This window comes from Chiloscyllium punctatum, chromosome 17, assembly GCF_047496795.1.
Source record: "Chiloscyllium punctatum isolate Juve2018m chromosome 17, sChiPun1.3, whole genome shotgun sequence".
NCBI lineage: Eukaryota > Metazoa > Chordata > Chondrichthyes > Orectolobiformes > Hemiscylliidae > Chiloscyllium > Chiloscyllium punctatum.
The window spans coordinates 43,369,987-43,394,133 of NC_092755.1; the positions used below are offsets into that span (position 1 = coordinate 43,369,987).

At 42.8% G+C, this 24,147-nt stretch overlaps 1 protein-coding gene across 7 annotated transcripts in view; it reads right to left on the bottom strand.

The window, feature by feature from the left end:
* The window catches only part of specc1la (sperm antigen with calponin homology and coiled-coil domains 1-like a), a 307,162-nt gene that overhangs the window by 157,084 nt on the left and 125,931 nt on the right, over positions 1 to 24,147 (bottom strand). For all 7 annotated transcript variants that reach the window (XM_072587016.1, XM_072587015.1, XM_072587014.1 and 4 more), the window contains exons 8-9: positions 20,794 to 20,957; positions 17,891 to 17,994 (exon numbers count right to left, since the gene is read on the bottom strand). In XM_072587016.1, coding sequence (XP_072443117.1) covers positions 17,891 to 17,994; positions 20,794 to 20,957 — 268 coding nt within the window. The remainder of the gene's footprint in view (positions 1 to 17,890; positions 17,995 to 20,793; positions 20,958 to 24,147) is intronic.

The following is a 24,147-nucleotide window of genomic DNA, read 5'->3' on the forward strand; positions in this document are numbered from 1 at the left end:
TTTTTCCAATCATCTTTCTTTTAGAACTGTTTGTATCTCCCCATGATCAAATGCATGAGCCATAATCATATAATGTTTATTTTCTCCACTTAATTAGAAATGCAGTTTCCAAACTTGCGACCTCTACCATTTCGAAAGGCAAAGGCAGCAGATATGTGAACACCACTATCTGCAAGTTCCCTTCCAAATCTTGACTTGGAACTACACTGCTGCTCCCTCAATGTTGCTGGATCAAAATCATGACTGTTTTCCTAATAGCACTGTGTGGACTACAGTGGTTACAAACATTAGAAACAATTTCAACAATTTTCAAGAAAACTGTGGATAAATCTGACTGCAGAATATATATTTGATTAATTACAGCAAACAAATCCAGGGAAATACATATCGAGCTCTAGGATCTCAAGAGACTGTCTAGTCACTCCATATGTTATGATGTAGATTTAAGTTTTTAATCTATATGGTGTAAATTCTGAGTTCTTACAGTTCAAATGATGAATGAAGCCAATGGAATCCTATTCAAGGAATGGAAAAAACAAGAAACAGAACCTAAATCAATTGTTCAGTGCAAATTCCCAGGCTTTCTGAACAAGTGGCTTCTTTTGGACGTGAGACAGTACATAGTTTGAGGTTAAGGAGCTGAATAAAAAAGATTAAAAACTGGGAAGGAGAAATTCTACTCTACCATACTCTCCATGTTCTGAAATTTTATAATAGTTTTCCATATGTGAAAACAACACGAATACAAACTGGGTATTGCTTTCAGCTTAAAATAGAAATAATTAGAAGTCTCCTGAGAGATGATAATATTTCAAATCTCGCAGGACTGCATTTCTATGCAGTCCTTAAAAAGCAAATATCCATTCACACAGGTTATGTCAACGTAATGAAATAATAACATATTGCAAAAATTGTCTGGTCACAGAGAAAGACAAGATCTGCTCAGAAACTGTAGGCTGCAGAAAACTTACTAAAGGTCACCAGCTTCATTAAGGAAGCAGATGATAAAACTTGGTGACAGCCAATTGGTCTAAATGTTCAGAATGGTGTGTTGTGAACAATACTGTTTTCCTTGATGATAAAGAGTTCAAGAGATCTGGACCATTTGCAAAATGCCTGGTGCAAGGACAGTTTATGAGAGTCAAGACAGTTAGACATATCCTTTGCTCCTGACTTAGCTGAGGAATTTCTCTTGAAGGTGACATTTGCAGCACCGTACACAACCACTATCATTTTGCATGCTCGTGATTATGGCAAATCCATATGGCATACTTTTCTGCGTGTGGCAACCAAAAAGAACAAGTAGATCCTGATAATTTCTTCTGTTTCTTCTCCAAGGAAAGCCAGGTGTTTAGACCTGCTCCTAATGCCAAGTATTCAATATCTCTTCTTCAAATGTTGAGTGAGTGTTCCACCATGAATGCATCATAAAAGTTCCCCTGACTAATGCACACAATGGTGTTGAGTCAATGTCAAGTTTCTTGCTTCATGAAAACCATTGACCTGATATAAGTCACCTTAATGCTACTGGTACCGCATTCTCTGTTCTCAAAGTAAACCCTAACAGCTGGTGCTTCCTTTCTTTCACAGAAAAGCTAAAGATAATATTTCCCATGACAAACTAGCCCCACCCCAAACACAACAAGGATAGAACCCCCGGGGTCCTCACCTCCTACCCCACCAATCTCTGTTTTCAATAAATCATCCTCTGCCATTTCTGCCACCTAGAGTATAGACCCCACCACCAGAGATATATTTCCCTCCCCACCCCTAACAGCATTCCACAGAGACTATTCCATCCACGACTCCCTCAACAGGTCCATGTGCCCCCAACTCCAAACCACCCTCCATGCCTAGCACTTCCCCTTACTGCCTCATACTTGCACCCACACCTCCCCCCTCGCCTCATTCAAGGCCCCAAAGGATCCTTTCACATCCACGCACCTCATTTACTGCGTCTGCTGTTCTTGTTGTGGTCTCCGTTACATTGGGGAGACAGGACACCAACTTGTGGAACATTTTAGAAAACATCTCTGGGACACACACACCAAACAATCCTGTGGCCAACCACTTCAACTCTCCCTCCCACTGTGCCAAGTTCTGGGCCTCCTCCACCACCAAATCCAAGCCACCAGACACCTGGGCAAAGAATGCCTCATCTTCTGCCTTGGGACCCTCCAAACACACGGCATCAATGTGGATTTAACCAGATTCCTCATCTTCCTTACCCCTACCTTATCCCAGATCCAACCCCTCCAACTCGGCACTGCTCTCTTGAACTGTCCTTCCTGTCCATCTTCCTTCCCACCTATCTGCTCCGACTTATCACCATCAACCCCCACCTTTATCTACCTATCGCCTTCCAAGCTACCTTCCTGCAAGCCACAACCCACTTCTATTTAGCTCTCAGCCGCCTTGGGGGCTACCCCCAACATTCCTGATGAAGGGCTTACGCTGGAAACATCGACTCTCTTGCTCATCGGATACTGCCTGACCTGCTGTGCTTTTCCAGCGTCTCACTTTTTGACTCTGATCTCCAGCATCTGCAGTCTTCACTTTCTCCTTTCCTCATATAAGTGTGCACTGCAGACTGAATGATGTCGCCAATGATTCTGGAGACTTTACTGGATCCAATAACAAAAAGCTACATGCTGTGGGAATTAATTCCTACAGTTAATTCCATCCGGCCCAAGTGCATAACTGAGAACAATGCTGGCAGCAGTACTGCGTAAAAGAACACGTAGACAGTGAACTCCTTTGCGCTGTCCATACAGGCCTCAGAGTAATGGGTCTATGGCCAAAGTTTTGGAATTGTTTACACCAACATTCACTATCTTTAGACGTATAAGATGCAGGAGCAGAAGCAGGTCATTCCAGTTTGCTCTACTTCTAAGCCTCCTAAGAAATTTAACTGTTTTAATAAATTCACCTCTCATGCTTCTAAACTCCAACAATAACAATTACAACCTACTCAACCTCTTGCCTTAAGAAAATCCTTCCAAATCATGGTGAACTTCATATGGACTGCCTCCAATGACAGTAAATCATTCCTTAGGTAAGACAATCAAAATTGATTACAATATCAAAACTCCCTATTTTCACAACAACTGAATGTGAATGCTAGCTTTTTGCACTGAAGCACGAGAAACCTCACACCCCCTATGTGCTGCAGCTTTCTGCAGCCTTTCCCTCTTTTTAAATTACATTCACCTCCTCAAATCAGTTCTGCAGCCTTTTCTCATTCAAATCTTCATCATTATGACTCTGTAATGTACCATGCTAAACTCAGTGAAAGGAAACATTGCGGATGCTGGAAAAAATAGGTAGAGGACAATTGAGAAATTAACATCAGAATATGTTTTCAGCGAATATAGAAAGTAGCATCTCCTCCAAAGTGTGTTAAAGTGGCAGATTTCTAATCTTCTGGGGCTTTTCCAGAATCTAAGGTTTCTTAGAAGATTACGAGCATCTGTGGAGCTAAAAATCCTAAGATTGCACACATCAGGTTCAGGGATCTATCAGCCTTTAGACCCATAAGATTTCTTAGTACTTTTTTCTCACAATAGTTATTGTGTTTATTTCCTCTCCTCCAACTCCTACTTTAGACCATTGATTATTTTGTATTTTCAGAATGCCATTATTAGTCCCTACCATGAAGACTTGATGGAAAACATTGTTTTCAGCTTGTTTGCAAGTTCCTGGTTTTCTATTATTACTTTTCAAGGCACATTCTCTAAGAAGCCGATGTTCACTTTGGCCTTCTTATTTCTTTTTATATATTTCAAAAAAGCTCTTACTGTGCATTTTTATATTACCTGTTGGTTTGTCCTCATAGTAATTTTATCCCTTTTTCTCTTGATCTTTACAACTTTCCTAATCCTCTGGCTTACCTCTAATCTTTGCCACACTTTTGCTTTCAATTTGGTACCATACTCAACTTCATTAACTATAGCTGGGTTATCCTTTCCCATAATCCTTCCAAATTCCTCCTCTTAGTTCAACTATGCAGACGTTAAAATTACAAAAGAATCTTCACCTTGTGAGGTGTCATGGCAAAGTCAGAGCAAATACTGAAGGTAGAAAATAAAAGGTAGAGGACAACTGAGAAATTAACTTCTAAAACCGTTGTCAGAGAATATAGAAAGCATCAGTTCCTCCAAGTTTTTCTTTTTTGTAATGGATTCAGGAAATAAGCATCGCTGGCATGAGCAACATGAGCCCATCCCTAATTACTGTTGAAAATGCAGTGCTGAGTGGTCTTCCTGAACTACTGCAGTTCACAGTGCTTGTAGAGAATAGGTTCTAGTACTCTGAGCAATGATATAGTTCTAACTTGGGACGAACAACGATGTCTTTCTGCGGGTATTCTACAGTGCTCTGGAAGATTTCTCAAAAGAAGCTGAACAAGTCACTGCACTCATCCAAGCAAGTACAAAGCGGTTCATCACAGTTCTGGAAAGGTCTGAAGAAGGGAGAAATTTGTTCATGGAATTGCCAAAGACAGGGGAAGTCATCTCTAATTATCCTCTAAGGAGAACACAGTCCCTGAAGCAATATAAACCACCATAGTGAGCTTACCCTTCATGCAGAACAAAGTGGACAAGATGTGAAAGTGCCAGTGTTGAACTACGGTGGACAAAGTTAAAAATCACACAACACCAGATTATAGTCCAACAGGTTTATGTACAAGTTTTTGAAGTGCTGCTCCTTTGTCAAGTAACTAGTGGGGCAGAATTTATAGCAGAAGATCAAAGTGTCATACAACTGATGCGGTGTATTGAACAAACCCAGACTGCTGTTAAGTCTTTAATCGCTTAAAATAGGGATTCAGGTTTGGATTGATTAATATGTAAATCCCAGAATTTCTTTCAAATCACAGTCCCGAGACAACTTAAGGTTTTATTAGGATAAAACAAGTGACATCTCAGCTCATACAATGGGGCATTAAAGGTGTGAGGCTAGAGTCTGTCGTTTTCCCAATCTTGAGTCATACTGGTTCTATTTCTAATGTAGGGATTTATAAAATGTCACATTGACTGACTGCCCACAGATTATGTGCTTTTGGAACAAAATACAATGTATCTGCAAATACAAATCTACAAATGCAAATTCATGGCATAGACTCTTATGCGTCTGCGTGCATGTGTGAGGGAGAGAGTTTGTGCATGTCAGAGTGTGTGTGCTTGCAGACGATGCGAGCAGATGACGACACATCCCTCCCAGATCATCTCAATGCCTTCTATGCTCGCTTTGAGCAGAATTTTGGGGGAGAGGTAACACCTATTCTGACACGTCCTGACGAATCTATCCCAACAGTCACTGCATCAGAGGTCAGACCAGTCTTCCTTCGTGTGGGTCCAAGGAAGGTGATGGGACCAGACGAAGTACCAGGCCGTGCATGCAGAGCATGAGCAGATCAACTGGCAGAGGACTTCTCGGACATCTTCAACCTCTCCCTGCAGCAGGCCACTGTCCGTGACTGTTTCAAGAGGGCCCATATCATCCCTGTGCCTAAAAAGGCTCAAGCAGCATGTCTCAATGACTACCGCCCAGTGGCCCTAACTTCAGTGGTCATGAAGTGCTTTGAAAGGCTGGTTATGGCATTAATTAACTCTACCCTCCCTACTACTCGTGACCCACTCCAATTTGCCTGTCGGACTAACAGATCCACGTCAGATGCCATATCACTTGCCCTTCACTCTTCCCTAGAACATCTTGACACCAAGAACAGCTACGTAGGAATCCTACTCATTGTCTAGAGTTCAGCCTTCAAAACTATTATCCCCTTGAAACTGATTACTAAACTTAGTGATCTAGGACTAAGTCCCACTCTCTTCAAATTGATCCTCAGTTTCCTGACCCACAGGCCACAAGTAGTGGGGATTGGGGACAATACTTCATCCTCACTAACACTCAACAATGGAGCCCCCGAGGGGTGCGTACTCAGCCCCCTACTGTACTCACTGTATGCCCATAACTGCGGCGCCAAATACCATTTACAAGTTCGCTGATGACATCACCATAGTCGGTCGAATCTCAGATGGCAATGAACCAGACTACAGAAGATGGAAGACTTGGAAAAATAGTGCACTGAGAACAACCTAGCTCTCAATGCCAGCAAAACCCAGGAACTCATTACTGACTTTTGGCGGGATGTTACTCATGCCCCCCTACGCATTAACAGGTCAGAGATGGAACGAGTGGAGTGTGTCAAGCTCCTAGGAGTGGTCATCCACAAGCTTTCTTGGACTCTTCATGTGGATACACTGGTTACAAAGGCCCAACAACATCTCTGCTTCCTCAGGCAGCTGAGTAAATTTGACATGACGGCGAATACCCTTGCCAACCTTTATAGGTGCGCCATTGAGCATTCTATTTGGACGTATCTCTACCTGGTACGGCAACTGTTCCATTCAAGGACAGAGACGGTTACAGAGATGGTGGCACGGGTGGCTCAGTGGTAAGCACTGCTGCCTCACAGCACCAGGGTCCCAGGTTCAATTCCAGCCTCGGGTGACTGTGTGGAGTTTGCATAATCTCCCCGCATCTGCGTGAGCACCCTCTGGGTGCTCCAGAGTCCTCCCACAGTCCAAAGATGTGCAGGTTAGAGTGAATTGGCTATGCTAAATTGCCCATAGTTTTAGAGGCATTAGTCAGAGGGAAATGGGTCTGGGTGGGTCGGTGTGGACTGGTTGGGCTGAAGGGCCTGTTTCCACACTGTAGGGAATCTAAAGTAATCAGAGTGGTGAACCCGGCCTGGACAATCACAAAGGCCAACCTCCCATCTATAGAATCCATCTACCAGGCCCACTGTCAAGGACAGGCCTCCAGCATTCTCAAAGACCCATCCCATCCTGGCAATGCTTTTCTACAACCTCTACCTTCGGGGAAAAGGTACAGAAGCCTGAACACTGATTTCAAAACAGTTTCTACCCTACTGTTGTTAGAATACTGAATGGACTCGCAAACTCTTAACATTTGCCTGTACCTGCGTTTTGTTTTTGCCACTGTTTACCTATTATTTACATACCTATGCTACTTAGCTCTGTGATCTGCTTGTATAGCGCGCAAGACAGCTTGTCATTATGCCTCGGTACAAGTGACAATAAAGTCAATTCAATTGATAAGAGTGCATGCACGAGTGTGACAGAGTATAAGCTTGTGAGAGAGTGGGCGTGAGTGTGATGGAGTATTTTGAGTCTGTCTTTTTCCAATCTTGAGCCAGATTGGTAGTATATCCGAAGCAGAAATTTATAAAATGTCATATTGACTGACTGCCCACAGATTATGCGCTTTTGGAACAAAATAGAATGTATCTGCAAATACAAATCTACAAATGTAAATTCATGGCATAGACTTTTATGTGTGCGTGTGCATGTGTGATGGAGCGAGTGTGAGTGCGCGCGTGCTTGATTAGAGAGTATGCACGCGAGTGTGACGGAGTAGTGCATTTGAGTACGTGTGAGAGAGAGAGAGAGAAAAAGAGTACGCGAGCGAGCGAGAGGGTGCGTAAGGTTGCAGGGGAAGGTACTGGGGCATTCGGGGACGGGTGGTGGGGAGACACGCGCGAAACAACAAATGATGAAGGCACAAGAGGTGGAAGGCAGAGAGAGGTGGGGAGGGGAAGATGCTCTTGGTGTTAAGAGGTCTAGTTGGAGTTGGTAGATGTGTTTGAGGCGGAGTTGAATGTGGAGACTGGTGGGGTGGAAGGTGAGGACAAGGGGAACCCTTGTCTTTATTGCATGTGGCGGGGTGGTTTAGAGCAGAGGAGCAGGGAATGGAGGAGGTGGAGCAGAGGGCTGTCTGGATGACAGAGGGGAGAAAAGCACGTTGTTTAAATAGGTGGACTTCTAGGATGGTTGGGAGTGGAATGTTTCCACATCAGAGCAGATGTGTCGGAGACTGAGGAATTGGGAAAATAGGATGGCGTTTTTGTAGGATACCGGGTGAAAGGAGGTGAAGTCTAGGTAGTTATGGGAGTCTGTGGGTTTACAGTAAATGTCAGTCCACAGACTGTCGCCAGAAATGGAAATGGAGAAGTTAAGGACGGAGAGGGCGGTGTCCAAGACACGTGAATTTAAGGTCAAAGTGGAATTTGTTAGTGAAATCGATGAACTGCTCCAGTTCAACCTGGATGAAGGCTGTAGCACCTATACAGTCATCGATGTAATAGTGGAAGAGTTGAGCAACAGTGCCTGTGTGTGTACTGAAGAGTCAAGTGGGAGGTAGGACGTGGTATCAGAGAGCTGGCATTTGACCTGTGACATAGAGGTCCTCCAGACTAGAGGATGGACCTTTATGTCACAGAGGCCGAACGCCAGCTCTCCTCCACTATGCCCTACCTCCCTCTTGACTGAACCCCACCAGGCCATTGTCACACACACTGTCCTTGACCACATCGCTTCTGGTAATCTCCCCTTCACCACCTCCAATCTCATAGTCCCCAAGCCCTGCACTGTCTGGTTCTACCTGCTCCCCAAGATCCACAAGCCCAACTACTCTGGCCAACCCATTGTCTCTGCATGTTCTTGCCCCATTGAACTCATATCTTCCTACCTCGATTCCATCCTCTCTCCCCTGTTCCAGGCACTTCCCACTTACATCCAGGACAATAACCATGCCCTCCACCTGTTCGGAAATTTGCAGTTTCCCAGTCACCAGTGCTTTAACTCCACTTTGGATGCGCAGTCCATTCCCCACAAGGACGGCCTGCAAGCCCTCAGTTTCCTCTGCTCCAACAATCCAGACCCCCTCCCCCCACACCACCAATACCCTCATCTGCTTGCTGAATTAGTGCTAACCCTTATTAACTTTTCCTTTGACTCCTCCCATTTCCACCAAATTCAGTGGGTGGCCATGGGCACTCACATGGGCCCCAGCTATGTCTACCTCTTTGTCGGCTATGTTGAACAGTCCCTCTTCAGTATGGACACAGTTACTGTTCCCTGTCTCTTCTGATGTTACATCAATGACTGTATCCTGCACCCAGGCTGAACTGGTGCAATTCATTGATTCTGCTAACAACTTCCACTCAGCATTTAAGTTCATGTGGTCTGTCTCGAACACCTTCACCCCCCCCCCCCCCCCCCCGCTTTCTTGACCTCTCCGCTTCCATCTCCGGCTACAGACTGATATTTACTATAAACCCCAGAGACTTGTTCTGTCTACCTGCACTCACACTTTTTTTTTCCTGAGCATAGAAATTGGGAAATTATGTTGCAGTTATACAGGACATCAGTGAGGCTGCACTCGGAGTATTGTGGTTTTGGACAACTTGTTATTGGAAGGAATAGTTATTAAAGAGTGCAGAAGAAATTTACATGACTGTTACCTGGACTTGATGGTCTGAGTTATAGGGAGATGTTGGACAAGTAGGGCTTTCTTCTTTAGAGCGTAGGAGACTGAGGGGTGACTTTATAGAGGCATATAAGATCATGACAGGCATGAATAAGGTGAATGCACTCAGTCTTTTTCCCAGGATTGGGGGAATCGATGACTAGAGGGCATTGGTTTAAGGGTAGAGGGGAAAGAATAAAAGGTAACCTGAGGGGCAACTATTTTTTAGATAGATGGGGCTATGTATATGGAATGCGCTGCCAGCGGAAGTGGTTGAGGCAGGTACATTAACAGTATTTAAAAGACATTTGGACAAATACTTGGATAGGAATGGATTAGAAGGAAAAGGACCTAGTGCAGGAAAATGGGGTTAGTGTGGATGTACATTTAGGTTAGCATGGAGCAATTTGGGTCAAAGGGACTGTCTTCATGCTGTAGGACTCTACGACTCCCACAATTACCTGGACTACACCTCCTCCCAACCCATTTCATGCAAAAATAAATCCTATTTTCCCAATTCCTCTGTCTCTGGCACATCTGCTCTGATGGAAACATTCCACTCACAAGCACCCCAGATGTTCACCTATTTTAAACAACGTACTTTCCTCCCCTCCGTCAGCCAGACAGCCCTCAACCGCACCTTCTCTATTTGCCGCTCCACAGGTCTAAATCCCTCTCTCCCCTCCAAAACGCAATAAAGACAGAGACCCTTCGTCCTTACCTTCCACCCCATCGGTTTCTACATTCAACGCATCATCCTTAAACAACCTGAAACATCCTTCTGCCAACTCCAGCTAGATCCCACCATCAAGAACATCGTCCCCTCTCTGCCTTCTGCAAGAATCGGTCCCTTCATCACTCCTCGGTTTGCATCATCCCCCCGCCGCCGCCACCACCACCACCTCCCTCCCACCACCCCCTCCCACCACCCCCTCCACTCCCCACCTTCCCCCAAAACCGTTCAAAATGCAAAACCTGCCAGCACACCATCCCCCTCACCTCCATCCAGAGCCCCAAACATCCTTCCAGGTGAGACAGATTCACCTGCCTCTCCTCCAACCTACTGTATCCGATGTTCCTGATGTGGTCTTTTCTACATCGGTGAGATAAAATGTAAACTTAGGGCACGTTGTGCTGAGCATCTCAGCCGGGTTCCAAGGGCCAGTCTGACCTCCCAGTCACTGCCCATTTCAATTCCCATTCCCTCTCCAACATGTCTGTCCTCAGCCTCCTCCATTGCCACAATGAATCAAACTATAAACTGGAGGAACACCACCTTACCTTCCACCTGGGCAGCCTGCAGTCCAGAGGACTCCACTTTGAGCTATCCAATTTCAAACAAACAATTTCCCTTCACATTCCCTGATTCCCATTCCAATGCCGCCTCCTCCCTTCCATTCCACTGACTGACTCTTTATTCCAGCTACCAACCGGATTCATTTCTCCCATTGATCAACCTGGTCATATCTACTACCTGTGTTTATATATCACTACCTCACCACTCTGCCCCCTCCCCACTCAAACCCTCCTCCACCTCCATTTGCAGCTCTCACTACTTCCACCTCCATTCCTGAAGAAGGGTTATACCCAATACTTCAATTTCTCTACCTCCTGATGCTACCTGGCTTGCTGTATTCTTCCAGCCTCCTGCTTGTCTACTTTGGATTCCAGCTTCTGCAGATTTTTTTGTCTCTTCACACAGAACTGGCTATACTGAAACACAATTAGCTAAAACTTCTGTCTCTGCTGGAGGAAGACGGGTAATGTCCAAAGATGCAACGATTGTGACCCTATATAAGAGCAAAGGCAACCACGATGAATGCAAAAATATTGAGGCAACTCAATGCTGAGCATCAAGAAAAAGAGCAACTTTCCTTGTGGTGCTCTTCTAAGACTGCAGACTCTGGCTGACCAGATCTATCTCTCATCTCCAGGTGATTCCAAGACTGAGATCTCTACTGTTGACATAGTCTTCAGTCTGGCAGCAACAACAGACATGGCATGAACAAAAGGTGTTCACTTGTATAGTGCCTTCATTGACCTTGCCAAGGCATTCAACCACATGAGAAAAAGTGGTCTATTTAAGCTGCTAGATAATACACGCTGCCCTTTGAAGATACAGTCACAGTCATAGAGTCACAGAGTATAAAGCATGGAAATAGACCCTTCAGCCCAATTGGCCCATGCTGACCATGGTGCCCATTCAGCTAGTCCTAACTGCCCACATTTGGTCCATATCCCTCCAAACTCTTCTCATCCATGTACCTATCCAAATGTTATTTAAGTGTTCTAATTGTACCTGCCTGAATCACTTTCTCTGGCAGCCCATTTCATATCTCCCAACCACTGTCTGCATGAAGAGGTTGTCCCCTCAGGTCCGTCTTAAATCTTTCCTCTCTCACCTTAAACCTATGTGCTCTAGTTTTCAATTCTCCATCCCTGGGAAAAGGACTATCTGCATTCACCTTATCTATGCCCCTCACAATTTTATACACCTCAATAAGGTCACCCCTCATTCTCCCATGGCCCAAGGAACAAAGTACTATCCTGGCCAACCTGTTCCTATAACTCTGTTCTACTAGTAACGGCAACATCCTCATAAATCTTCTTTGCACTCTTTCCAATTTAACTATGCCCTTCCTGTAACAGGCTGACCAAAAAGGTACACAATACCCCAAATGTGGCCTCACCAATGACTTGCACAACTGTAACGTAACATCCCAACTCCTATAGTCAATGTCTTGACCGATGAAAGCCAGTATGCTAAAATGCCTTCTTCACCACCCTGTCTACATGTGATGCAGCTTTCAGAGAACTACGTAGTACTCCTGGGTCCTTCTGTTCCATAACACTCCTCAGGTCTTTACCTTTTCTTTACCTCACTTTGACTTTCCAAAGTGCGATACCTCACACTTACTAGTATTGAATTGCATTTGCTAATCCTCCGTCCACTTTGCCATCTGATCAAGATCCCTGTAATTTTTGTAGTTATCAACGATATCTCCTAACTTTGTATCATCTGCAAACTTACTAATCATGCCTTGTACATTCATATCCATTTACGTAAATAACAAATAACAAAACTCCCAACACAGACCCCTGGGACACAACACTAGCCACAGTCCTTCAGTCCAAGAAACAAGCTTCAACTGTCACCCTCTGGGTCCTACCACTGAGCCAATTTTGAGTCCAAATACCTAGCTTTCCATGGATCCCATGTGAGCTAACCTTCGTAACTAGCCTACCTTGCAGGACCTTGTCAAAGGCCTAACTAAAGTCCATGTAGACAAAATCTACTTCCCTACCCTCATCTATCCTCTTGGTTACCTCTTCGAAAAACTCAGAGGTTTGTCGGACATGACTTCCCATTGAGCTCAGTATGATCTCCTCTTTCTGTGATGGCATGATGGGGAAGCTCTGACAGGGGAATAATGCAAGCCTTTAAGATCCACAATGGGATCAAAGAAGGTTGTGGGCTTATTTCATCATATTTTTATCTTTGTGTTGTCACATGTCATCAGATCATCTACAGAGGGTATCTACTGAAGTTCCAGAGCTAACAGAAACTATTTAGCCTTGCTCACTTGAGGCCATAGTGAAAACAGGCCAAGTCTTCATTAGAGAGTAACTCTAAGCCGACAATGCTATATTAACATTCTACATTTAGTGGCAAATGGACAGACTCTCTCACATCTGTCAAATGTTTAACTTGACCATTGGCATCAGGAAAATAGGTGTCACAGTCCAGGTTTTTAACATGAGACAGAAGGCAGCAAAATGATGATTTAAGGATGAATGTTCTTGCTTTGGAGGTAGTTCAGAAATGTTTCACTAGGATGATTCCTCAGATGGGCAGGAAGTTTTTCAAATACCATGGTGTCTTCAGTTTCAATATGTGAAGCAGAACTTCACTTAAGTTCACGACAAGCTGCTGCAGATAAGCAATGGGTCATGTATGTTAATACATACAACTTTAAGCATGGAGCGTTAAGTGCTCACCCTTTAAACAGGACATTGCTAATCAACGTCTTGCACTGAAGTTTCCAACCTGAAACCTCATCACAATGAGAAGCAACTGGCAATCAGACAGTGGTCACCAACATGGAGTGGTTTAGACTGTTATGAAGTTGAAGGCGTGTATTGTACTTTTAAGAGAGTGAATGCTGCTCTAAATTGAGACCTTGTAAGCACCTGAGTATGTGACTAGATGGCAGTCCCAGTGTACTGGAAAATTAAAAATATGTAACATTCGGCTATGAAAGGGATACCTGAGTTTTGGTTGCTGTTTTGACAACAATTCAAACTTAACCAGTTAAATTATGCCCCAGGATACTAAAACCCAATCAAGTTTGAATTTATTGTTTTACCAAAATCAAACCAATGAGACCACCACTGTTGAGGGTATAAAAGTGCAGACATTTTGAAAATTTGAGCGAGAGCAACAGCGATCAAGCCAGAAATGCTTGATCTTCTTGTTCTTCAAGAAATTAGGAAACACTCTCCATCAAAGGCACCTTTTCATAGGAAACATATTCGCAGTAAAAAGAAAGATGACGACCCAGGGAGACCTTCAGCCACAAGAAGAAAGACACGGAAGATGACAACAGCTGCATGATTTTGAAATTAAGTTGACGTAATTTCAATTAGTGTCTTATTGGAACAGTATATTATTTTCGAGTTAGAGACAGATAGTAAGCAGTTAAGAGAAAAGGAAGTTTAGAGTTGTGAATAGTTGTTGTTTAATGTTCACTTTTAAAGTTAAAAAATAAATTGATGTTATTTTCTTTAAATAGTGGAATTGTAGAGTTCCCTGTCACTCATATTTTAACAGATCGCGAGGCAAGGTGAGGCGGGCTTTTCTGGGTGTTTAGGTTTAAGTAACAGGGGTTCACCTCCATGTCGTAATAAGATGTAGGAACGGGAATGAACAAAAAAGGACTCCAACCTTCACATCACTGTCAACTGTGCAAATTTATATATGACTGGCTTTGTAATTATGTAGCTTTCTTTACAGACTGGCACCATGTTCCACTAAATTCAACTGAAAGAGGCAACTGAAAGAAAGGTTAATCTAAATGGGCACAAGCGAAAGTGGGATGCTGGAGTTATTCAAACCTTCAGTGTTGTTGGCTCTAAAGACCATGACTTAAACTGTCATTACATACTTTTAGAACATTAAGAAATGGCTCTGTAGCCAAAGAAAACCTGAAACACAATTAGAAACAGCCAAAGCTGATGATAACTGCCAATACAATAGTTATTCAAAAAAATATTGAACTTAAATTGTTACTCAAATTCAGTTGAACAAACTAAGGGTCACCATGATAGGTTTTGTAACTTTTTCTGGTTTAAGCAACTTGTGGTTTTAAAGGTAGTATCCCAAATAATTGGGCATTATTTGGCAGCGGCTTTAATAAAATCAGGTCAAGGGCAATTTATTTTGTTAGTATAACCTCAATTATGGCACGTAAATCAGAGACTCTACAGCATCAAACTACAATCACTGAGCTACATACAGAAATTGGCTCAATACCAACCCACATCTTAGACCATAAGCAGCTATGATACAGGTGGCACCTTCCACAATTGGGGTGTATGAGCATTCAGGAGAGTTAAAGTAAGCAGCTAAATTCTTACTTGGATGGATGTGGAAAGAATGTTTCCACTTGTGGGAGAATCTCAAACCAGTAGTCATAGCTTAAAAAAAGTCACCCATTTAAAACAAAGATGAGGAAACTTTATTCTCTCAGAGGATTGAGAGATTTTCTTCATCAAAAAGCAGTGGATATAAAATCTTTAAATATTTTTAAGGTAGAGGTAGATTGATTCTTAATTACCAAGGAGTTGAAAGATTATTGGGTTATGCAGCAATACAGGTTTTAAGATAAAATCAGATCAGCCATGACCTTTTGGAAGAACAGGCATGAAGGGCAGAGTGGCCTATTCCTACTCCTTGGTTGTATGAAAGAAAATGTTACAATTAATATATGACAGATGTTTGCATTGTTTCCAAGTTGTGCAATTTCAATCACAAACTACCATTCTTATGATTGCTGTTGTCTTCTTCAATCTTGTTATTCTAAGCTGCACATTACAACAGCGTTAAAGAAAAACAGAAAGATATACAGACTTTGGATGCTCAATTCATAAAGTTCGCATATATCCTACAAATAAACATCACTGGTTTCATTGTTGTGGTTCTGTTCGCCGAGCTGGGAATTTGTGTTGCAGACATTTCGTCCCCCGTCCAGGTGACATCCTCAGTGCTTGGGAGCCTCCTGTGAAGCGCTTCGGTGACCTTTCCTCCGGCATTTATAGTGGTTTGTATCTGCCGCTTCCGGTTGTCAGTTCCAGTCCGTTGCAGTGGCCGGTATATTGGGTCCAGGTCAATGTGCTTATTGATTGAATCTGTGGATGAGTGCCATGCCTCTAGGAATTCCCTGGCTGTTCTCTGTTTGGCTTGTCCTATAATAGTAGTGTTGTCCCAGTTGAACTCATGTTGCTTGTCATCTGTGTGTGTGGCTACTAAGGATAGTTGGTCGTGCCGTTTCGTGGCTGGTTGGTGTTCATGGATGTGGATCGTTAACTGTCTTCCTGTTTGTTCTATGTAGTGTTTTGTGCAGTCCTTGCATGGGATTTTGTACACTACATTGGTTTTGCTCATGCTGGGTATCGAGTCCTTCGTTCTGGTGAGTTGTTGTCTGAGAGTGGCTGTTGGTTTGTGTGCTGTTATGAGACCTAGTGGTCGCAGTAGTCTGGCTGTCAGTTCAGAAGTGCTCCTGAAGTATGGTAGTGTGGCTAGTCCTTTGGGTTGCGGCATGTCGTCGTTCCATTGTCTTTCCCTTAGGCATCTGTTGATGAAATTGCGGGGGTATCCGTTTTTGGCGAATACGTTTCAGAGGTGTTCTTCTTCCTCTTTTTGCAGTTCTGGTGCGCTGCAGTGTGTTGTGGCCCTTTTGAATAGTGTCTTGCTGCAACTTCTTTTTGTGTGTGTTGGGGTGGTTGTTTTCGTAGTTCAGGACTTGGTCTGTGTGTGGGGCTTTCCTGTGTATCTTTGAGGTGAATTCTCCGTTCAGTGTTCTCTGTACCATCGCGTCTAGGAATGGGAGTTGGTTGTCTTTTTCTTCCTCTCTAGTGAATTGGATTCCTGTGAGTGTGATGTTAATGATCCGGTGCGTGTTCTCTGTTTCTGTGTTTTTAATTATTACAAAGGTGTCATCTACATATCTGACCGAGTTTGGGTTGAATTTGCAGTAAGACTGCTTGTTCTAATCTTTGCATTACCGCTTCTGCTATGAGACCAGAGATGGGTGAGCCCATGGGTGTGCCGTTGATTTGTTCATATATTTGGTTGTTAAATGTGAAGTGTGTTGTGAGGCACAGGTCCAGTAGTTTGAGTATGCTGTCTTTGTTGATAGGTTCGATGTCCTGTTGTCTGTTCTGTATGTCCAGCAGGTTGGCTATTGTTTCTCTGGCTAGGGTTTTATCAATAGAGGTGAACAGTGCCGTTACATCGAATGAGACCATAGTTTCTTCCTTGTCTATGTGTATATTTCTGATGATGTCCAAGAATTCCTGTGTTGACTGTATAGAGTGTCTGGATCTGCGGATCAGGTGTTTCAGTTTCTGCTGTAGTTCTTTAGCCAGTTTGTGTGATGGTGTCCCTGGTAGTGATACTATGGGTCTGAGTGGGATGTCTGGTTTGTGCATTTTGGGTAGTCCATAGAATCTGGGGGTGTTGTTGCTTTCAGGTTTCATTCTCTGTAGGTCAAACCTGGTTATCTGTCTGTTTTTTTGTAGATTCCTCAGTGTGTTGTTTATCCTATTGGTGAGCTGTGGGGTGGGGTCAAACTCCCTCTTTTGGTAGGTGTTGGTATCTGCAAGTAGTTGTTGTGCTTTTTGGATGTACTCTGCTTTGTCCAGGATGACCGTTATTCTGCCTTTGTCTGCTGGTAGTATGATTATGTTCTTATCGTTTCTTAGTGATTTTAGTGCTTCCCTCTCCTTGGTGCTGCAACACAAATTCCCAGCTCGGCGAACACAACCATAACAACGAGCACCCAAGCTACAAATCTTCTCACAAACTTTGATCACTAGTTTCATTTCTATTTCTTCAGAAATGAGAATGCTTAATCTAACAATAAAAACGTACAGTTTCTATAAATATTATCATGATTTGGGGAGATGTAAATGGAATAATTTGCAACGAAACAACTTAAACTACTCATTAAATGGCATATGGAGGAAGCTCCATTATCCAAAGGGCATGGGCGGGGAGTATTTTGTTTGGTTAATTGAATTCCGGATTAACGAATGCCAGATAACATAGTTTAGCCAAGCGCTGGAACCTTGCAATCTGGCCAGATAATCCGATATTCGCAGAACTGAAAGCCAGATAATCCAGGTTCCTCTGTATACCCAAGACTGTGAAATTTATGAGAGAATGGAAAGATCAAGATTTGAAGCATGGTTCAATAATCTCTGCTCCAGGAATTCAGAGTAGAGGAAAACTCCCCAGGCAAACATTCGATTGTGCACTGGGTGACTTACTAACCTGCATTGGTGACACAGCAGCTGCTGGTGGTGTTTTCAGAGGGCTTGGGCTGAGAGGGCTTCGTGGAATGGTAGCTGCAGTAGTAGTAGTAGTATTAGGTACAACTGGAAAAAGAATAACTTTTGATTTAGTAATTTGGTTCACATTCACAATTTTAAAATATAATTCTTCTTCAGTGGCATATCACAGCCCAATTAACAGTACATATACTCGAACTCAACTGCAACAGTCGTGTAATCCACAGCACAGAAAAAGGCCCTTCATCCTAACTCGCCCACACCAGTCAAAGTCCAATAATGCAAAATGTCAATTGTGGTATTATGTAAGTTCAGGAAGATTGCAGAGTTACAATGACACATTTACTCCTGGTAAAGGGTACTCCTCAAACTATATGTTAAAAATTTAATGTAAGTAAGAACAGCCATATATAACAAATATAAAACTTTATAGGTGCAGCCAGTTTATTTCTCCTGCATTACATTATCTGTCTTCTCTGTAAACCATTTTTTTGCATTTGAATTACAGTATTTAAAACAGCAGTCAGCTGGCATCTCGGCATCCCAAAATAGTTTCCTTTTAGAGAGGAGGATGACAGACATGTTAAAAAAAGGACCCAGATTTTCTGATGGCCTGATAGTCTTTTGTGCAGCACAGATGGGAGTTGCACATGAGGACAATGTGGAATTCCCAATGTGGCAAACTCTGAGGGAATTGCCCAGGGAATTGTAGATTCCAATCAATTCCCGTATGCCTGGAATTCTCCAGAAGTTTAATCAGAACATTCACAGGGTTCTGCTGCAATTAAGGAAATAGTCACCCAGTAAAGTTGAAGCAATTAAATACATAATCTAAGTCCTGGGTAACTATTAGACTGACCACCATCTCCTTCACCCCAGCAACATAACATAAAACCTTAACTACACCTTCTCTGGAGACTGTATACCACTCTACACCGGACCCTAGGACAAGACACCCTAAATCCAATACCCTCCACACTGCTGAAGCCTGACAATACCCAACCCCAAAACCATCCTTACTCCTCTGCATCCACTTGGTACCCTACTGCCCTACCGACCAGGAATTCGAACCTCATATTTACCTGTCAGATTTCAAATACTCTCTGCATTTCTGAAGGAGCGCTAATCAGATTCTCCTGTTAGTGATTTGGAGTTCTCTCTTAGTGTAACAAATGGAGGAATAAGTGGCCACCAACTGTGATTGTTAGTCCTCAGATGTTTATATAGTTTACAAAGACAATATTATCCATATGAGTCAAGAAAGAGCATTGCTCAATAGCTTGAGTAGCCAAAGTAGTCTGAGACAATAGAGGAAAGATGTCTACAGTAATGTGGACTAGATAGATTATCTTCTCAGCCAGTCTTTCCACTAAAATCAGAATTGAATGTGAGGGGATGAGAACGTGTCCAGGAATTTAAGGTTGGCATGAACTGAAAAAAAAGATTAAATTTAGGAGCAAATTACTGCAGATGCTGGAACCTGTACTGAAAACAACAAATGCTGGAGATCACAGTGGGTCAGGCAGCATCCATGAAAAGCAAGCTAGTATTTCAAGTCTAGATGACTCTCCAATAGAGCTGATGTGAAGTGTAGAGGGGGCAGCATTTATGCAATAGTGGGATAGAGTGCTGAGGGAGGAAGAGTATTGATACCACAGATTGAGTGAGAATGGCAGAACAACGGTGTGTCCAACTGCCAAACTTGGAAAAAATGTGTCCCAATGAAGTGGCGGGGGGCGGGTGGAGGGAGAGAGGACATGGTGACAGAGAATGTAACAAGCAAAGCTAAGTTTAGGTCAGCAAATATTGACTATGTTTTCTGCATAGTTAATGAATCAAACAAGAGTACATTTCCCAGTTGGCCTAGCCCAATTAAGTATTTCCAAAGTGATTTGTTACTGAAAGTCTAGGTGCCCACACAGCAAGTTGCCCATCTCAAACTTGCTACTGAGGAGACATGCTCATTCTCATAAGGAGGGGAAACTAGATTATTGAAAAGAAGCTAGTTTTCAAAATTATAAAGTCATTGGCTTACATTTACAAAGGTACCATTTAAAAGTACTGCAGTCAATACTAGAGACCACAGAATCCTGCTTTGCCTAATCTGTGCAAGAAAATAGTGGCCCAGATTTACTGATCAGATACTTTTCTTTAAAGGAGGTCTTACTGAAAATTTGCTGCAAGAAATGTTCTTATGTGAAGCAAAATTCACCAAGCCAAGCCGAGAGAGGACTCTGGTGACCATGCCTCCTTTTGCAGCAGGAAGTGCTGTTGTCTTATTTAAAAGCCTGTTAGCCACTTTGAAAGCTAAGAGCAGATAAGTGTGAGGCATGGCACCTGAGAGAGATTTGGGTCCAGTGAGTGGGGAAGGTCAGGTGATCCAGGGTAAGAAGTGATCAGATGGGTCAGTGGTAAGTCAGGAGTTCAAGTTAAGTCACCCAGGTGTTGGCGGAGTATTAATCCTTTAATGTTTCCTGGATAACTATTAAGCCTAGGTCAGTTGAACGTTTAGAGGTTTCTGACTCTGTCTCAGACTAGGGGACATTTTCAAAAGGTTCCAAATGCAGAGTAACTGCCCCAAGGAAAATTCCAACTTCCTAGACACATCCCATCGAGTCAGCTTTGTTGGGATTTTCACCATGGTTTTGATGTGCAATTCTGGTTCACACTAGTCTGCAATGACCATCTTGCTATTGGAAAATCTGAGCCAGTGTGTATCAGTGCAATGGGGAATGTCAAGATTCACAACAATGTTTTGTAATAAAACACAAATAGATTGACCTTAATTGAACTAACTAAAGCAATTTACTATTTTCTGCATTCATAACAGTTTTTAAATATCAGAGTATTTCCAAGTAGAAACAGAAAGAGAAGTAGAAATGTTACCTTGGGAAGCACTGTCGAAGGATTTAATTAGAGTTTTGACAGTTGGCGATGGTTCAGAGGAGGTAGATGATCTGCGACTCAGACCCATACCTTGTCTTAAAGCTGCCAGATCACGCTCTACAGCATTCATGTAATTGTACATACGCCCCCGCTCTTCATCCTGCCTAAAGATTAAAATAGGTAGACTACTATGTATAAGATAAATATCACAGCTTAGCAAGCACAATCACCCCAGAACACAAATTTGATTATACTGTGCTGTCAGTTATGGCTTGGATGATGTTAACATTAGAGCTGGAAGGAATACTTTTCTTGTAGCAAACATTAAAGCTGAAAGGAATTCTTTTCTTGTACCAGGATTTATACACACAAAGTCCTACAATCAGTAACTGATCTCAGTTGTAACATAGCACAGAGTCATAGCAATGAACAGCATGGACACAGACCCTTCGGTCCAACTCGTCTACGCTGACCAGATATCCCAATCCAATCTAGTCCCACCTGCCAGCACCTGGCCCATATCCCAGGAGCCAAACATTTACCCAGACGCTGCAGATACAAATCCTGCTAATGCAAAATGAATTAAATCTCGCAGTTGTGGTTCGCTACCTTCGGGATTCCCTCAACATGCACAAAATTGGAAAACTCTCAAATAGGAAAAGTTTTAGCTGTAACAAACATTTTTCAAACCCAATCCTATCACCTCACTATATCCTGAATCAACTCTTTCCAAAACCATTTCCAGTTATTATTCAATCAGTTAACATTGCTTCATTCCACAATCCCATTATATGTTGGATGCTCTCACTCCTAAATCTATCTCACTTAAAATTAGAATCTTATGGTATCACGGGGCCTTCACTACACTAGTCAATTCACTTGGTTCAACTTTGGCAATTCTTTTTAAACTCATGAAACTTTTATTTCTGTTTCTCAAAATATAAATTTCAAAGTGACCAAGATCAAATCTGGTAAAACCTCATTCTCAACATAGCAACACTCATTACATTTGTCTGTACAATAATACTGAAAGAAACATAACATATAAGACTTAGGAACAAGGGTTTGCCAGGAGTGGCTTCTAATTTCAATGAATGGATGTCTCACCAACCTATTGTTATTCTTTAGCCAATTGCTGATTGATTTTGTGCTGAGGACACTTTTAGCCTGCTGTTCTGAAACACGTATTAACGGTCATGGAAGATTCTCAGGCTTCAATTATTTTTAAGTGGCTTAAGCCTTCAGATTTGGTTATGCTTGGAATATTTCTTCTGACTCCTCTTGCCCTCTATTAACTGAGCATTCGCTTTCCAAACAGAAACCTGGTCTAGACTGTCAGAGATTTGTGTATGGAAACATAAAATATGTGAAGGACAATGCTCCTTCTTATGACTTGCTGACAAGAACTGAACCCTTCACTGGAGAGAATCTAAACAGGACTTTGTACAATTGCATAATTCCTTTTGATTTATTCTGTACTTGGGCTGACTGCTTTATAGAGTCAGACTCAGGTTCTATTCCGGAGCATATATCCCTGCTCAATTTTTGGAACCATGTTCCAACACTATTTGTTCATTTACAATACATTATTAAATCTGTTTGGGTATTTGCCCAAATCTTTCTGCAACTGTTTGTATTGTGTTTACTTGTATCATTCCTCCCTGCAAAATTTCAAATCAGCAACAAACATGTCAGGTTTATTAACAAAGCATGATGATAATTTCATTCATTCACTAACGATTATAAACTGCACCTAACATTCCTACAATTTTTATACATGTAGAATGATCTGGACACTTTGTGGAGCTGTAACCTGAACCTGCTAGGCATAACACAAGCTGCAGAAGATTAAACAATTATTCTGTGTGACTTCAAACTATGCTCACTTTGGGTGATGAGTTTCCACCCTCAAAGGAGCAGGAAACTGAAACATAGCTCCATCTTAGCAGCAGGATACTAATCTGGATAATTCATGGTACAGGTTGTTCTCCTATAATGCACCTGGACCATCTCAGGCACCTCCCTCCCCTTCCTGAATCTCTCCATCACCATCTCCGGCGACCAACTAAACCACAGACATCTATTACAAGGCAACAGACTCCCATGACTACTTAGACTACACCTCCTCCCATCCTACTTCCTATAAAAACACCATCCCTTATTCCCAATTCCTCTGCCTCTGCTGCATTTGTTCCCAGAATGACCAATTCCACCTCACAAAGTCGCAGATAGCCTCCAAGATCGCAACTTCCCTTCCCACATGGTTGACAATGCCCTCCAGCACATCTCCTCTATTTTACGCACCACCGCCATTGAACCCCACCGCTCCCAATGCAACAAGGACAGATGACACTAAGATGAGTGGTACATCAAATGCGCAGAGGATTGTGAAACTTTGCAAAGGGACATAGAAGTTTAAGTGAGTGGGCAAACGTCTGGCAGATGGATTACAATGTTAATAAATGTGAAGTCATCCATATAACAGTAAAAAGGACTATTACTTGAATGGTAAAATATTGCAGCATGCTGTTTTGCAGAGGAACCTGTATGTCCTTGAGCATGAATCACAGAAGGTTGGTGCAACAAGTAATTAAGGAGGCAAATGGAATTGTGTTCTTCATAGCTAAAGTTTATAAGCAGGAAGATTTGTTGCAACCGTATAGATTAGTTTAGATTAGATTCCGTACAGTGTGGAAGCAGGCCCTTTGGCCCAACCAGTCCACACACCGACCCCCCGAAGAGTAATCCACCCAGACCCATTTCCTTCTGACTAATGCACCTAACACTATGAGCAATTTAGCATGACCAATTCACCAGACCTGCACATCTTTGGACTGTGGGAGGAAACCGGAGCACCCGGAGGAAACCCATGCAGACAGGGGGGAGAATGTGCAAACTCCACACAGATGGCTGCCAGAGGCTGGAATCGAACCTGGGACCCTGGTGCTGTGAGGCAGCAGAACAAACCACTGAGCCACCGTGCCACCCCTATAGGGTGATGGCGAGGCCATGCCATGCCAGGAGTAGAGTGTGCAGTTTTGGTCTTCTTACTTGAGAAAGGATGTACCGGCACTAGAGAGAGTGCAGAGAAGATTCAATCTAACGTTGAGGGGGTTGGCTTATGAGGAGAGACTGCCTAGACTTCTTATATTCATTGGAGTTGAGAAGAATGAAGAGGATCATATAGAAAAATATACAATTATAAAGGGAATAGATAGGATAGAAGTAGAGAGGATGTTTCCACTGGCGAATGAAACGAGGTCAAGGTGGGCATAGCCTCAAAATTAGGGGGAGCAGACTTAGGCTGAATTGAGAAGGAACTTCACCCAGAGGGTTGTGAATCTAAGGAATTCC